This window comes from Acomys russatus, chromosome 4 (assembly GCF_903995435.1).
Source record: "Acomys russatus chromosome 4, mAcoRus1.1, whole genome shotgun sequence".
NCBI classification, from domain to species: domain Eukaryota; kingdom Metazoa; phylum Chordata; class Mammalia; order Rodentia; family Muridae; genus Acomys; species Acomys russatus.
In genome coordinates this window covers 63562828-63579864 of record NC_067140.1, presented here as the reverse complement: position 1 = coordinate 63579864, position 17037 = coordinate 63562828, and the positions used below count along the sequence as shown (strand labels likewise).

The window sequence follows — 17037 nt, the reverse complement described above, 5'->3', positions numbered from 1 at the left end:
GTTTTTAGGAAGGGGGTTGTACAGACAGAGATGGGATAGCAAAAAGTCACTCTCAGTCCCTGGAAATACTGGGGTCATCTTGGGTTTCAGGGTCCAGTTTTTCAGATAGGTATGCTAGGGACCATCTGTGACCGTCCAGTGGCCAAATGAGGTTTTGCTTTTGGTAGTGTGTAGTTGAAATAGCCTGTCCCTCTTGGGGAGCCCAGTGCTGGGGCTTGCTTAAGCCTATCAAAAGAAGGTTCTTTGGTCCCTTGATTACAAAGGTTTGGGACTCTCATTTAGTTTCTGGCAGACTAGCCTGCCTGTTTTCTTAAATTCTGCTATCCATATCCTGCAGTGCCCAATTAGCAGCAGAAAAGTCTCAGAGAGGGGGCAAATCCAGATATCCTGGGGCCAAATGAAGATTCAGTAATTGGCTTTGTTTGTTTGTTTGCTTCACAAATTGAGTCTTTTCCTAGGAATTTTGCATTCTTTTTGAGCTACAAAGAGGCCAGGGAGTTGGTGCACATCTCACAGCCCAGTGCTTTGGAGGCAGAGGGCAGGTGGAACTGAGTTTAGGCCTGCCAGGACTACATATAGAGGTCCTGTCTCAACACACACACACACACACACACACACACACACACACACACTGGACTGAGCTAAAAGTTTAAAGCCCGTTTAGCTTGTTGTTTGGCTCCTTTGAAGCAGCAGGTCATCTTCATACAGGATTATGGTTCCAGACTTGAGTGTAAATTCCCCAAGGTGCCACCCAATCCAGGGTCTGACTAAAATAGCAAAATAGTGGGAACTTTCTTCTTCTTCTTCTTCTTCTTCTTCTTCTTCTTCTTCTTCTTCTTCTTCTTCTTCTTCATCTTCTTCCTTCTAATTCCTCCTCCTTCCTCCTTTTTTTTTTCCCAGACAAGGTTTCTCTGTGTAGCTTTGGCTATCCTGGAACTCACTCTGTAGACCATGCTGGCCTTGATCTCAGAGATCCGCCTGCCTCTGCCTCTGCCTCCCAAGTGCTGTGCTGGGATTGCAGGCGTTAGCCACCTTGCCTGGCTTGTCTAAGAATTCTTGATGGAAGACTGTAACGGGTATGTGTCTGGGTTCATGCATCTGGGATAGTCCACAGAAAGGCGGCTAAGAACCAGGAATCCTGGCACAGTGGCAAATCAGAAATCCGACTTGTCCCTCCTCCCAGCTGCACTGCTCAGGTCCGCCTTCTCCAGACAGCTGTTCTCCCTCCAGGTTTAGTAACCCACGCATAGCCTGGCCCCATCCGTTTCAGCACCACAGATCTGGAGTGCAACCTCAAGCAGGATTTATACGTCATCTTGTGGCGCGCCGGCTGTGGAGACTTCTGGGAAATGAAGTCCATACGAAGGCAGCACATTGATTGGAGCTCAGAGGCAGAAGATCTTTGCACAGGCGCACTGCCTTCCCGACCGGAGGCGGTCAGGCGTTCGCAGGTTCCCAGCTCTCTTGTCAGAGGTGAGGGCTGCGGGTCTAGGTATTCAAGCTGCCGAGTGAACGCAGTGACGGAGAGAAGCGGGGGGATTCTGGAGACTTGGGGGAGGGTTAGTGGGCGTGGCCTGGAGCGGCCAAATTCCGCGAGAGCCGCCGACGGAGAATCGTCGGGTCCTGTGTGCATGGGTTCCGTGGGGGCACAGGCATGGACACCGCTACCAGTGTCCTTGTGGGGTACGTCCACTGTGTGCCAGATCCTGTGCTCTCAAGTTGGAGGTCCCAGTCTTTCCTCTGGCTGCTGCTTCTTCTTTCCATAATAGGTGTTTCATGAATGTGCTTAGTACCCTGAGTCTTGCGGCATCCACTCCACTCTCACCGGGCTCCCCAGAAAACGTCTCATGTTACATCTTTCACCTCCGCCCCCCACCCCCGCTTCCTCCCCCGATCTTGGGCTGGAATATTCTGGCTTGAGCATAGGATGTTCGTGGAGGATACCGGGTTTGAGTTGAAGAAAACTCCAAAGAAAGTGGCAAATGGCTTTAGGCAAATTTAAGATGCTTTCGACTGGAATGCACTGTCAAGGAATAGTGGGAAATAAGGTTGAAGGAACTATACTGAGGCCAGACAAGATCCCGCGTATTAAACACAACAGGGTTAAGACCCACCAAGCAAGGTATTTTGTAGGTTTTAAATGAGATCAACACAAATAAAAATTAGAGGAGCAGTTCTAGAGGTAGCATTCTCACCATCATGAAAGTCGAACTATCACAGCTGAAAACCAACCACCAGTAACCAGTGATGACCAGTTGTCTATTACTCCACTGAGGTTGTCTGCAGTTCCCTAGTGTTCTTTACGTTTGAGATAATAATCTTTGTAGTTTTACCCGGTGGTGAGCCAGGAGTCCTCCTGCCTCAGCCTTCCAAGTGCTGGCATGTAACAGGTGGATGTCACCACACATCTGTTTTTCCATGAAGCTTCGGCCATGCATATCACGCATACCAAGATGCTGAGATGTGTTACGGGGTTTTCTATTTTAGTCTCAAGACTTGCTACACTTTGTGGCTATCTTTCAGTGAAAGTAAACATCGAATTAAAAGCTTCCAGGCAGCCTTTTTCCAATTCTGCCTCTGTCTTTTACAAAGCCTGAATGACTTAACTGCTATGAAATTGTACCTCTCTTATTGATGTGTGAGGATGGAATTAAGTTATCCTTATAAGAAGCACTTAGCATAGAGCCCATGAGAGCAAGGGTTCAACAGTACTAGTTAGGATGATGTTTAGTAGTGCCCCGTTGTGTGTCTGTCCTCTAGACAATAAACTATTTAATCAAGTTTTCTGTTGTAGATACCTAGGAGAGTTCAAATTTTAGTTGCGTTATCTAAAGATTAAAACGAATGATTTGTGTAATACACCTAGGAGATTGGCTGGCAGAAAACCTTCAACAGAGATGATATGTTGACGATGGCTAATTAAAAGCTTTGTAACTATTCTCTCATGTTTCTAGAGTAAATTCTAGAAGAGAATTGGCCAGTCTGAGAATGTCTGTGTTTGAAGGCCCTTGCTACTAGTCCCAGTGATCTTCCTGAGGTACATATTCTAATGAGGACACAGCTAGGCTAGAATATCCTTCCCAAGACACCTTTTGATGTAGTTTGCCCTCTGCTGGTTTCTCCAGGTGCATCTTTTCTCTGGGGTTGCTCATGACTAAGACTCCTCCTAATTTCAGTAGTAGTCCTTTATGTGATAAAGATCTGCCTCTCGCTTATTCAAGACGTGGGGTTTTCTCTGCCTATAATGTTGCTCCTCCCTCACATCAAAACCACAGATTCCAGTTGTGTCTAGAAAGCTGCAGCATTTCTCCCTCAGTCCTTCCTGCCAGGCTGAGGGAGTGCTGAGACTGCAGACATGCACCGCCACACCTACCAGTCGTTAGACTCTTCACTGTGAGAAGATGAGCTCCATTGAGCTAACTTAAGCCAAGGGAGGTGGAAGAGGATAAGACTCTTCTGGAACTCCACAGCCACGTAAAGCTGCAGCTGGAGCTCACCTCCTTGTCTCACCTAGAAGCACCCATGAACGCCAGTGTTTCACCACTAATGTGAGGCACAGCCACTGGTTCTGCACCCTGATGACTCTGCACCCCTGGTCCCTGTGACTCCTTCTGTGCCTCCTGATAGCATTTTGACTCATCACCAGCATATTGTCCCAACATCACAAAGGATGTCATCTTTTCATACCAGATCTTATCTGCCATAGTTTTTGTCAACTAAATACAAACTTAGACATACTTGGGAAGAGAGAATCTCAATTGAGTTCCGTCCATCAGCCTGTGAGCATGTTTGTGTGGGACATTTTCTTTTTCTTTTTCTTTTTCTTTTCTTTCTTTCTTTTTCAAGACAGGGTTTCTCTTGTAGCCCTGGCTATCCTGGACTCACTTTGTAGACCAGGCTGGCCTCAAACTCACAGAAGATACACCTGCCTCTGCCTCTTGAGTGCTGGGATTAAAGGCATGCGGTGGGACATTTTCTCGATTGCCAATTGATATGGAAGGGCCTAGACCACTGTGGACAATGCCACCCCCAGAAGGTAGGCCTGGGCTGTATAAGAAAGTAGCTGAGAAAGCTAGTAAGCGGTGTTCCTCTGTGATCGCTGCTTCAGTGTCTGTCTCTGGCCTTCTGTCTAGGCTTCCCTTGGTTATGTAATCTATAAGCCGTACACACCCTTTCTTCCCTGAGTTGCTTTTGGCCAGTGTTTCATCAAAGCAAGAGAAAACAATCGAGGAGGTCCCTACTAGACCCTGCTAGTTAGTCACTAATTGCCCACAATATGATCAGTGTGGTTCTAAAGTAAGATGAGGAGTCTTAGAGTATCAAAGATGATGTTTCATCAGCAGAGCCGTAAATGGGGTGCTCCTCCTCTGAAGGGGTTACAGGTTTTATTTGTCTTATCCATATGGTCATTTCTAAAGTTGCTTATGGCTTTTGCTCAGTACACACTCGGGGCACTATTAAATGTGAATATATAAATCCTACTGTGTTCTGGCTCCTGGGAACAGAACTCTGCCCTGAAGATCATGGTATAGGAGACCCTGCGCTGTGGTTCTCGTATCCGTAGCTTTTGTTCTAACTCTGAAACGAGCACGGCATTGCCTTGATAACTCCTTGTAAGCTGATGGGTATAAAGGTGGCTACATTGCTCACTCGTATATGGAGGGGCCTTACCACACAGGTCAGAAGACCCCACAACTGCTCATTCTCATACCTTCTCTCCTCCCACACTTTTTCCTCACTAGGACTCTCTCCTTCCCTACCGGAACAGCAAAGGAGGGAATGGCTGCTGCGTCTCCACCTACCAGGTGTCAGGTGAGTAGACTTGTTTTTATTTCTGAAATACTGTTATGAGTTGCCAAAATGTAGTCACTTTCTTTATCCTGAGTGTCTTCCTTCACAACCCTCCACCCCGAGGCCCTTTGAAAGGCTCCAAAGTAAGATGGCCTTGAGCATCTTGGTCGGTTCTGAGCCTGCCAGCCTATCACCAAGCACAATACAGTTCCGCCCGGAGGATTCTAGGGTCCTTTCTGAGTTCTTTCCTGACTGTCCTTTTGGTACAGCCAGTCATGGGCTGAGAGTCAGCCCCCACACATCAGGGAGTGCTGGGTTAGGCTGGAGTGTGTGGTCCATGCTGTAGAGCGCTGAAAGTTAGACCCTGCCTCAAGAAAAACAAAACACTCAGCAAGAAAGAAAAGGGTTGTAACGGAGAGTGTGGTTATGCTTTCAGGCATCAGTGACATTTGAAGATGTGGCTGTGACTTTCACAGATGAAGAGTGGAGGTGTCTGGTCCCCATGCAGAGGTCACTCTATAAGGCAGTGATGCTGGAAAACTATGAGAGCATCATCTCACTGGGTAAGGAGGCTTCCTGTGAGGAGGAGTCAGAACTTGTCCCGGACCAGTGCCGTCACATGGCCTGAGGATCGCTACCTCTTCAAGCCCCACCAGAGTTCAGAGCCACCCAACAAACAAAACAGCCAAAGGAGGTGGCTTTAGGTGCATAGCTGGTGAAGCCAGCCCTGGGCAGATGGCTTCCCTGATGTTACCAGCACTGGGCAGCCACAGGCCTCCCTGTTCAGCAACAGAAGGCAGTCTGGAAGGTAGAGTAGAGCATATGGGTTTATGTAGGGATCTGGCTTTCTGGAGGCAGCAAGCAGAAGAGTTAATATGTCCAGGTCTCTAACATGCCAGCAGGTAATATCCTCAGTTCCATCTGGTAGAACAAGGAGCCATCTTGGTGGGAGGAGATGTAGATCCTTTCACGGAAGCCAGAGGGAGAAGGTACGGCCTTCTTCCTGTGAACCTGTAAATCGGAGTGGGTTATCAGGGATGTGCTTGATTCTGAATGTTTGTTTCAATGGCAATCTTAGATGCCTGTAAAAGGTACTGTGTAGTTATGCTGCTGTGACAAGGGGGACATTAAGAGCTGTTGCTGATGTCAGCTGTTGGTGAAGCCCCCATAGGTAATAAGGAACTCTCAGAAGCTTCTAGAATAAGAGTCTGAAGCCAAGCACAGTGGTGTGTACCACTTGGCCACTTGGCCACTCTGGAAGCAGGAGTCCACAGGTGCAGAAACAAGCTAAAACAGCAGACAACAGTCAAATTCACATTGCAGACTTTTTTTTTTTTTTTTGGTTTTTCGAGACAGGGTTTCTCTGTGTAGCCTTGGCCATCCTGGACTCACTTTGTAGGCCAGGCTGGCCTCAAACTCACAGTGATCCGCCTGCCTCGGCCTCCCAAGTGCTGGGATTAAAGGCATGCGCCACCACGCCCAGCTACATTGCAGACTTATATTTAAAAAGCAAATACTGGACTGAGGATGTAGCTAAGTGTTTTCCTGGCATGTGCAAGGCTTTGTGTTTAATACCTACAAACGTACACATATGCTTCCAGATTAGCTTAAACAGGCCAAGTCATATCCCGAAGAGAACAGAATGTTGAGTTGACATTGAGGAAGACCCTGAGCTTTTGGAAGAGTGAAATATTAGACAGTATGTAATTCCTGAGGTCAGAGCCTGGAAGCCACAGAAGGGATGAGAGTGACCATGCTGTCAGAGGACAAACAGCACACAGTACACAGATGCTTCTCGGGCCTGGGGGTGGTGGGTGGTGGGGAGCACCTGCTTCCTGGGGGAAGCCTGGGTACAGGGAGCATGGAGCTCAGGCGTTTCCAGGAGTAGGATCTAACTTGGTTCATATGGCTATGGATATGATTGCTTCTAGAAATTGATCCAGGGAATGTAATAGGATTACCAGTTCATACAGCACACCAGGAGACATTTACCACACTATTATACTCAAATAGTAAAACATTAAAACCAGTTAAATGTCTGCTGGTAGGGTTCCACTAAATTATTTATCCATACAATACACTGTAGCTATAGCCATTAAGACATTGTAGAAAATCTGTGCTAATTAAAATTAATGCTTTAAATGTATTACATTAAAAGAGCTTCAAAAAAAAAAAAAAAAAAGCTTCAATTTAACAGTAGCATTTCATTATTGAGTTTTTAAATTCTTACAACATCTTATTGTGTTTTTCTTTCCTTATTTGAGGGGGGCATGCATGTGCTACAGCATGTGTGTGGAGGTCAGAGGGGCATGCATGTGCTGTTACAGCATGTGTGTGGAGGTCAGAGGGGCATGCATGTGCTACAGCATGTGTGTGGAGGTCAGAGGGGCATGCATGTGCTACAGCATGTGTGTGGAGGTCAGAGGGGCATGCATGTGCTACAGCATGTGTGTGGAGGTCAGAGGGGCATGCATGTGCTACAGCATGTGTGTGGAGGTCAGAGGGGCATGCATGTGCTGTTACAGCATGTGTGTGGAGGTCAGAGGGGCATGCATGTGCTACAGCATGTGTGTGGAGGTCAGAGGGGCATGCATGTGCTGTTACAGCATGTGTGTGGAGGTCAGAGGGGCATGCATGTGCTACAGCATATGTGTGGAGGTCAGAGGGGCATGCATGTGCTACAGCATGTGTGTGGAGGTCAGAGGGGCATGTATGTGCTGTTACAGCATATGTGTGGAGGTCAGAGGGGCATGCATGTGCTGTTACAGCATGTGTGTGGAGGTCAGAGGGGCATGCATGTGCTGTTACAGCATGTGTGTGGAGGTCAGAGGGGCATGCATGTGCTGTTACAGCATATGTGTGGAGGTCAGAGGGGCATGCATGTGCTGTTACAGCATGTGTGTGGAGGTCAGAGGGGCATGCATGTGCTGTTACAGCATATGTGTGGAGGTCAGAGGGGCATGCATGTGCTGTTACAGCATGTGTGTGGAGGTCAGAGGGGCATGCATGTGCTGTTACAGCATGTGTGTGGAGGTCAGAGGGGCATGCATGTGCTACAGCATGTGTGTGGAGGTCAGGGGACAACCTGAGGAAATTGGTTCTCTCTTTTTACCATGAGGACTCTAGGGGGCACCCGGTTTAGCAGGTGTGGAATACCCCCTAAATCATCTCACCAGCCCCTCATTATCCAGTCTTTAAGAGAGTCACAAAAAAAAAAAAAAAAAAAAGAGAGAGAGAGTCACATATAAGTTCTTTCAGTATCAAAATGAAAAGAAGGAAAGAAAATTAATAGAAAGCATGAAAGGTAATTTTTCTTTTTACTTGTACTTAACTCTGATTTTCCTCCAGTGAACACAACTGGCTTTTTTCAACAAAAGCATTTTACCAAATATGAGCAAACAAACAAAATTGAGGTCCTTCCTTAGGCTTTTTCAGTCAAGATTTTAAAAAACAAAACAAAAAAAACCTCACCTCTTGGTGCCGGGCAGTGGTGGCGCACGCCTTTAATCCCAGCACTTGGGAGGCAGAGGCAGGCGGATCGCTGTGAGTTCGAGGCCAGCCTGGTGTACAAAGTAAGTCTAGGACAGTCAAGGCTACACAGAGAGACCCCTGTCTCGAAAAACCAAAAAACAAAACAAAACAACAACAACAACAACAACAACAAAAAACTCACCTCTTGAGCCAAAGGCCTCTATCCTGCCAGTGTCTGCATGAAAAGCCTGCATTTGCTGCCTGTGAGGTGAGGTGGCTTTTGTGAGCACTACCCTGGTGCCTGCTGTTTGTTCCTTTCAGGAGGCTCAGCCCTGACTGTCCCTCAGGATTCTTTGATCTGTGCTCTGCATTTCTGGAAGAGTCTAGACTTAGAGCCAAGATGAAGTTTTGGAAGGCTAAGCATTTCCATCACAGCCACCCCCGGCTTTACTTTTTCTCCACAAACAGGGCTTCCTGTTCCTCGACCTGATACGATTCTTCAGCTGAAGAGAAGGGGTGAGCCATGGATGCAGGGTCTTCCTGACTCTGAGGAGAAAGAGTGGCCAGAGGGCATCTCTCTAGGTAACCAGGTTTGAAGAGGGTGGGCGGGGTTTTGTTTCCTTCTGTTATTTGGGTATGGGAGGGATGTTAGGAAGATTACCTTTATCAAATTCAGGTTGTCTGTGTGTGTGTTTGTTTACCCATTACTCATCAGTTCTCCTTTCCCTTCTACACAATAAAGTGTTATCTATCTGAGCTGGCTGGTGGCACACAGCTTTAATTCCAGCACTCTGTCTGGAGACAGAGACAGGCAGATCGCTGTGAGTTCCAAGCCAGCCTGGTCTACAAAATTCAGGACAGCCAGGCCTCTGTTATATAGAGAAACTCTGTCTCAAAAAAAAACCAAAAGACAAACAAAAGTGTTCACCAACTTGTTTCTCAGAACTGCAACCTTGCCTGTATATACTTCTGATATTTTCCTTTTGTTTTGTTTTTGATTTTTATTTGTTTGTCTGTTTGTTTTCCAAGACAAGGTTTCTCTGTATAGCTCTGGCTGTTCTATCCTGAAACTCACTCTGTAGATCAGGCTGGTCTCCAACTCACAGAGGTCTGCCTGCCTCTGCCTCCTAAGTGCTGGGATTAAAGGCATGCTTCATCCATTTTTTTGTTTGTTTGTTTGTTTGTTTGTTTTTTAAGATTTATTTATTTTACATATATGAGTGCTTTATCTGCAAGTATACCGTATACCTGCATGCCAGGAGATGGCATCAGATCCCAGTATATATGGTCATGATCCACCATGTGGTTGCTGGAGATTAAACTCAGGACCTCTGGAAGAGCGGACAGTGCTCTTAACCACTGAGCCAGCTCTCCAGCCCCACTTCTGATATTTTTATTGGTCACCCAGCTCTCTGCTCAGCCTACCCTAATTAAGCTATCGGCCCTGCTCCCAGGTCCAGTGTCCTGTAATCTGAGAAGTCTGCCATCAAATTTCTTTCCTGCCTTTGCCTTTCCCAGAGTGTAAGACTGTCTGGGAAGGGACCTGTGCTGTGACCAAGCATTACCTTTACATCTGTCATAGCAGCTCTCCTCTGTCATGTCTCCTGGTCCCTGCAATGTATCTGTGTTTTCTCTTTGTTGCAGGCTGGGAGACTAAGCCTAGAATCCTAGGTGCTTCGGAAGGAACCCTGAGAGAAAGCTATAGAAAGCGAAGTTCTCTATGCTCTAAGCATGAAGTTCAAATATTAGCAGGTACATTAGAACCAGAGAAGAAAAGTCCCAAAGCAGAGACTTGCAAGAAACTCCTTTCTTTGGATAAAAGCTTGCAGCAAAGGTCAGCACCATCCAAAAAAGCCCTCACTAAACATCAAGATCAGGAATGTCGTGACTGTGGGAAGACCTTTTTTGACCACTCCTCACTCGTCCGCCACCAGAGGACTCACACTGGAGAGAAGCCCTATGACTGTCCTGAGTGTGGAAAGGCCTTCAGCCACAGGAGCAGTCTCAGTAGACATCTGATGTTCCACACAGGAGAGAGCCCATATGAGTGCAATGCGTGTGGCAAAGCCTTCTTCGACCGGTCATCCCTAACTGTGCACCAGAGGATTCACACAGGAGAGAAGCCTTTTAAATGCAGCGAGTGTGGCAAAGCCTTCTTCGACCGGTCATCCCTTACTCGCCACCAGAGAATCCATACTGGAGAGAGTCCCTATAAATGTCAGCAGTGCGGGAAAGCCTTCAGCCAGAAGAGCATTCTCACTCGTCACCTGCTGATCCACACTGGCAGGAAGCCTCATGAGTGCTGCGAGTGTGGGAAGGCGTTCTATGGTGTCACATCCCTGAACAGACACCAGAAGGTCCATACTGGGGAACCACGCTATCAGTGCAACGAGTGTGGCAAAGCTTTCTTTGACCGCTCTTCTCTTACACAGCACCAGAAGATACACACTGGAGACAAGCCGTATGAGTGCAACGAGTGTGGGAAAGCCTTCAGCCAGCGGTGCCGGCTCACACGACACCAGAGAGTTCATACAGGGGAGAAACCCTTTGAGTGCAGTGTGTGCGGCAAAGAGTTCAGCTCCAAGTCCTCAGTTATTCAACACCAGAGGCGGTATGCCAAACAAGGCATAGACTGAGCAGAAGTCAGCGCTAGACAAAGGGCTTTCCTACAAACTTAGTAGGTCTCCCTGTCACCTACAAATCCAGCATTTGCTACTCTGGCCACTGTCTTCCTGTCCCACCACCTCTGCTCCAGTGTCTTAAGTAAACAGTATACCTACTGTGCTGCAGAACACAGTAATGTGGAGCACAGAAGCTAAAATGTGAAGCTCCAGATTCTAAATTGTGGACAGAGGCTGGGTGTAGCTCAGTGGTAGAATGCCGCCTAGCATGCATGAGGCCGCGCAGTATGATTGCCCAGCACTGCAGAAAGAAGCTGGAGAGAGATTGTCAGACAACAGGATAGATGTTAGGAGGGGATACTTTGTGAGACTAGTTCTCCAGAAGTTTCTATAGATTGTAATCCTTGTGAAGCGTTTGGAGCATAGGCCTTGTTTCCTGGTGCCCTGGCATTTAACACTCCTGGTCCTGGTGTAGTAGTACTTACTGAGCACTTGGGGCCAACACTCAGCTGTGAGTTTTCAGAAGGGCCAGGTTAACTGATCCTCGCTAGGTCTATGAAGCAGGTCCTGTTGCTGTCTAAATTTCACAGATGAGCACACTGAAGTTTAGAAATATTAATATACTGTAGGTGACACAAGGTGAAGCCAGGTGTCTTAGTGACTTTTCTGTCATGCAGAGACATAACAGCCAAGACAACGTATAAAAGAAGCATTTACAGCACCTGCCTTCAGTTTCAGAGGGTGAGTCTGTGACCATGGTGACAGGGAGCGTGGCAGCAGATAGGCAGGCACAGTGCTGGAGCAGGAGCTGAGAGCTTACATCTGATCCACAAGTAGTAGGCCAAGAGATGGGGACAGACAGACACACACACACAGGTCTCAGCACAGGCTTTTGAAATTTTAAAGCTCACCCCCCAGTGACATAACCTCCTCTGTTGGGATAATCTGATGTATTTTGATGCTAATTACTGCTTGCTGTCTGACCCACCTTTTGCTTAATAAAAGGCCATTCCACCTGGTCAGGGCAGGAGATAGGTGGGGCTTAGAGAGAAAGGAATTCTGGGAAGAAAAGGAGACCGCCACCAGAAGGAGAGAGACCTGAAGCGAAAAGAAGAAGGCCGCCATGGGTTAGCTGGAGGAGAAGCACATGGCCCGTGGCGTGGATGGAGAATCCAGCCCAGATAAAAATCATGAGCAAGTATTTGGGATTATGGATGGGAGGTAGCTTGATAGAAGTTACTGGAAACAGAGGGCATGGAAGTGAGGCAGGGATCCCCACTATGGGAGGTAGTTTAGAGGATTGATAGCTACCCTGCCCCAGGTTAACTAAGGCTATCTTCAAATATAACAAGTGTCTGTGTCTTAATTGATTGCTATCCGAGCCTACAGATAATACATGTAATTTTAAAAACAATACTCCTCCAACAAAGCCACACTTCCTAATCCTTTCTAAACACTACCAACTAGGAAGCAAACATTCAAATAAGTATTGCCTGCGGGGGCATTCTCATTCGAACCACCAACGTACTCCACTCAAGGACAAGAGCAGCTGATCCTTACGCTGAGAAATAGGTGTGTTTGCGTCTGAATTTCACAGACAGAGCACACTGAAGTACAGAGGAGACACAAGGTGAAGCCAGGTCCTCAGGGTGGGGCTGCCTTCAGCCAGTCTACTATAGTAAAACACTCTTAAGTTTTGTCTTACAGTTTATATACCTGAAGTGTCTTCTCAACTGGATTATAAACACTTGGAGGTGTCATCTCATAGGTCTCTCTGTCTTTCAGGTTGCCCTGCAAATATTAGGTGATCGATAAATGTTTCAATGAATATCAAGGTCTCTCTGTTCAAAACCTGCTTGGGTCCACCTCCTTTCTGTCTGAGTCTTCACAATCCAGCCTCTAATAACCCAGCAGTTAGTCTTCTATTCATGTTCTATTTCCTCCTTCTTCACTGCTCAAGAGATACATGCTAAGCCATGGTAGAGTAACACCAAGGCCTCCTAAATAAAGACCTGTGTCTCTCATCTCGTAGACATCAGTCTGTCCATTCAGACTGTACCGTTTGGGCCCTGCCCATCACCATGAATAAGGAAGGGAAAGGGAAAGGCTATTTTTGTCAGCTAGGGGCCATTCTGATGACTTCCTGAGCCAAAAGTCTACTGAAGGCTACAACACAAACCGGCACCTTGATACTTGGATGACACTAGAAGCCACTATAAGAATGACATTTGGCACATAACTTAGCTCAGTCTTTCCTCATGACCCCTTTCTGCCCATTATTCCAGACTCAGTAGCTCTCTGTTGAATAAAATATCTCTGGATATTTAAAATCTTCCTTAATACACTCCCCCATTACCACACTTTAGACCTTGAGTACCCAAATGCATCTGTTTTCCAGGGGAAGCCCTGTATTTTGTTGTATTAAAATCAGGTATGAGGCAACCTTCACTTTGGGAGTCCATGTTCCTTTTTGCAAGATAAGGCCTGGGAAAGGGCTTGTGTATCCCAGCAGACCAAGGTGGGTTTTTCTTGACCTGAGAGGAAGCTGAATTGCCAAACAATCCTCTCCCATAAATAAACATAAATTCATTTCAGCTTCTTTTGAAGCAGAAAACTGTCAGGGAATACATTTTATGTGTGTATTTTATATAACTTATACAGCTTGAAGAAAAATTTCACAGGATCTGGGTGCAGATAATACCTAATGTTTCATAATGTCCAGAAAAATTAAAGGGTACTACTGACACACATCTGTTGACAGAGTTCTGAGTCTTTCCTCAAAATAAATTGAGTGTCTAGTATTCTATTTGTCTAAGCCACTCTGCCATAGCCAGTGAAATGAGACTGGGACAAATCCACATCTAATATACTTTTGGGAAAAGTGACTGAAGACAGTAGGGAGGTCAATTTGTAACTTCTTTTGTAAAGTTGATCTGCACTACTGGCAGCAACTGCAGTGTCTGGTGCTTATAAGACTACCATCAGCTTAGGCTACTGATCAGTGAATTTACAACCTATGGTCACTAGCTATGCAGACCCCTTAGTCTTTGCTTTGTTCTTTCCCCTTTAGAGCCTACAGCCATCTACCACTGACACCAAGGGCAGCTTTTACATGGACTTCCCAGTGTGGCCACACCTAAACCATGTGTTTTTCCTTCATGCTATTACATTTGTTTGTTTTTTATAGTAAGCAGCCAGGCCTGGTTTACTGAGATTTTCCTAAAGTTCAGCTAAGACTCCTTCTGGACTAACTGGTAACACTTCTACTTCTGTGCTATGTTTACGTGCATGAACCCTGACAACTTGTTTGTGGTCCAGCCAGCAAGGAAGTCATAAGAAACTCTCCTAAGAAGCACTTTTGTTCACAGCCCACTGGCAGGAAGAAATAAAATGAACTTTTTACCTAAGAAGCTTTAGGTCTAACTAAGATTTAAGCATTATATTGGAGAAAGGACAATTTGACATTGTGGCTTGTTCCAAGACATGGGTAGATCAATTTTTCTGTTCTATAAATACAAACTGGTTATCAAATTGGCTAATTTCCTGTGGGAAGATATGTGAAGATACACTAGCTGGATATTCACAAATCTACAGGATCCCAGAGCTCACGTAGGTAGTCTGACGATCATGTTAAAGTGAGAAATTTAGACTATCATTCATTTAAAAAAAAAAAAAAAAGTACTTTATTAACCAGTGACCAAGAACAGGCTCTTGTCCCCAAAGAGCTCTTGGCACTGAAGTTTGGGTATACAGCGTTTATTAGACAAAAACCACAATGATATCCTTGTCAGGTACAGGTCAGGGGAACCATAACATTTGTTTTGGTAGAACAATCAGTTGTTTGGGTTACACATCTGGGCCACAGTCCAGGTCAAAGAAAAGTCTTGAACGTATTGATGAGTCTGGGCTATTCAGAGATTCATCATGACCATAAATAAATTTTAATAAGAGGCTTTTTATTTTAGATACTGATGTCTGAGCAGTCCCTCCAGCCCACAGAAACAGGGTTAGAGCCTACTATCCTGCTATAACAGCAAAATTTACAAGATCAGTGAATTTAAGAATAGTCCGATAGCTGGGGGAAAAGGGAAGTGGGTTGCTATGGTACAGCCTGTGTAAGTTAGGGACTTACATGTTAGAGGCTTGATTGACTGACCGATTGATTGGTGATTGATCTTTAGTGTCTCAAGCATAGTAACTTTAAAACTTTAATGTCCTGGGGGTGGGGGCGGTAAAAAACAAAACAAAACTTTAATGTCCTGTTAGCCTTCACATTGACAAGGGAAAAGTGACATTCCGGGGGGTAGGGGCTGAAAAGTGCCTGAGCAGACACAAAATGGAGTCAGGATAAGATCAGGACAGGAAGGTGTTACCTTGGCCCACAATTATGGTTGATAGTAAGTAATATCAGATCACTAACACTCATTGGAACTGGCCCATTTCTGTGTTGAGGTAACTTGTGGGGTTGAATTCCACATTTCCTTACTCAGAACAGCCTGGCATAAGCATCGTTAATTACTTCATGTAAACCAAGGTAAATCTCTGGTCTAGCTACAACAGGCCTGTCACTGACACGACCTAAATAAACCCTCTCCAGCTCCACTTGCTTTGAGTTCATTTTAGTAGTCATTAATTTGGGGAGTGGAGAAGTAGACCACCCCAAATTTATCACCACCTTGGTGCCTGTCATATGCTTCTGAACATAAGCCTCTCTATATAATAAGCCTTGCAATCCCCTGATAAGATAGATGGTCTTCGTTGTCCATAGCTTCCACGTTCCTTTTATTTTTTTATCAGCTTTCCAAATAAACTTGTCTCCCCTCTCCCCAACACACACACACACACACACACACACACACACACACACACACCACACACACACACAGAGCTCCTTGAATTACTAGCTTTTTTAAGGAGGGGGCAACTTAAATGATCAACACAAGCTAGTTATTGACAACCACACTAATTAAGCCAATTAAAAGTTTTGAGTCCTTTTATTAACGGCCAGAACCAAGAGTGAGCCTGTGCCTCTGAAAAATGGGAAGCCTCCATGGGTAAGGCGTGCGATCCTTCAGGATACAGTCACCCAGGGTGAAGGTCCTACGGTACACGGCTGAGTACATAACGCCTGCATCGAGGGACAGGAAGCCAAGCGCGAGCCACGTGCATCGGCCGCCATCTGAAATCGAGAGGGCTCAGGAGTGGAAGAAGGTGCCGCGAGGTCCTCTGGGAAGCCGTGTGAGGAGCTGAGGTGCGATGTGCAGAGGACTCTGGGAGTTGTAGTTCAGTTGAGCAGCCAGCTGGAGCGGCTCGGCCCCGGGTCCGAGGTACCCTTATAGCCGATGAGAGGGGATGAGAGGGCGGCTTAGCATGGAGTGCTGAGCCTAGGCCCCTCCCGAGCTTGTGGACCGCAGTGAAGGCCTTTAGGTGTATTCTAGCAGAACCCTCACGCGCTTCCCTGGAGGGTGGCTGAGCGCGGACAGTGAGGCAATCTCCGTGGAGCCCGGGTCCGAGGTGAGGCGCTGCGATTGAAACGAGGTTGTCAGTGGCTTCCTGCTTCTGGGTCCCACATTGGGGTTCTGAGGGAAAGCCATTGGTTAGCACAGTGATAGTCCCCCTAAAACCAGTTGCTTTCACAGTTTCGCTTCTGACACTGATTTGCTTTTTGTCCCTGTGGGAACTCCGTAAGGAAAGAGACTAACTCATTTTGGCAGATAGGAAAAGCTGGGGTTTGAAGTCTCAGGTTTTAGAATCCTGTTTGTTTGGTTTTGGAGTTTTAATTGTTTTTAGTTTTTAAATGCTTTAGATGTTTTCTCATAAAACCCATTACTGTTCTGAGAAAGTAGGTATTGCATTTGAAAAGCCAGTTGTCCAAAAGAATAAAACAAATTTCTTCTTCATCCCCTGAGCCTGGAGTACGACAGAAATGAAATCACTAATTGAGGCACGGATCTGTGCACAGAGATCTTTATTATTTTGACTAAGCAGATGAAAAGGAAGCGTGTATTTATATCATGTGTTGGTGTTCTCAGAGGAGAAGTCCACTTGTAGTGTAAGTGCACGAGTGTAACTGAGGTAGAAATTCACACTAGCTATCTTGTATCTGGGATGTTTTAGGACTTGACCCTGGGTTGGCTTTTAGGCAAGGTAGCTA

The 17037-nt window shown here is 46.1% G+C and overlaps 1 protein-coding gene across 1 annotated transcript; it reads left to right on the top strand.

Moving 5' to 3' along the window:
* The first annotated feature begins 5128 nt into the window (after positions 1 to 5128).
* Positions 5129 to 11049, top strand: Znf2 (zinc finger protein 2). The gene is made up of 3 exons (XM_051144917.1): positions 5129 to 5133; positions 5209 to 5354; positions 9907 to 11049. Exons 1-3 carry the CDS (start codon positions 5129 to 5131, stop codon positions 10896 to 10898), a joined length of 1143 nt encoding a protein of 380 aa, XP_051000874.1. The 3' UTR covers positions 10899 to 11049.
* The last annotated feature ends 5988 nt before the right edge of the window (positions 11050 to 17037 follow it).

Excerpts from the sequence above, each read along its gene's own strand:
- Znf2 (XM_051144917.1), top strand. Across the intron at positions 5,355-9,906 it reads TGAGAGCATCATCTCACTGG|GCTGGGAGACTAAGCCTAGA; the intron begins GTAAGGAGGCTT and ends TCTTTGTTGCAG.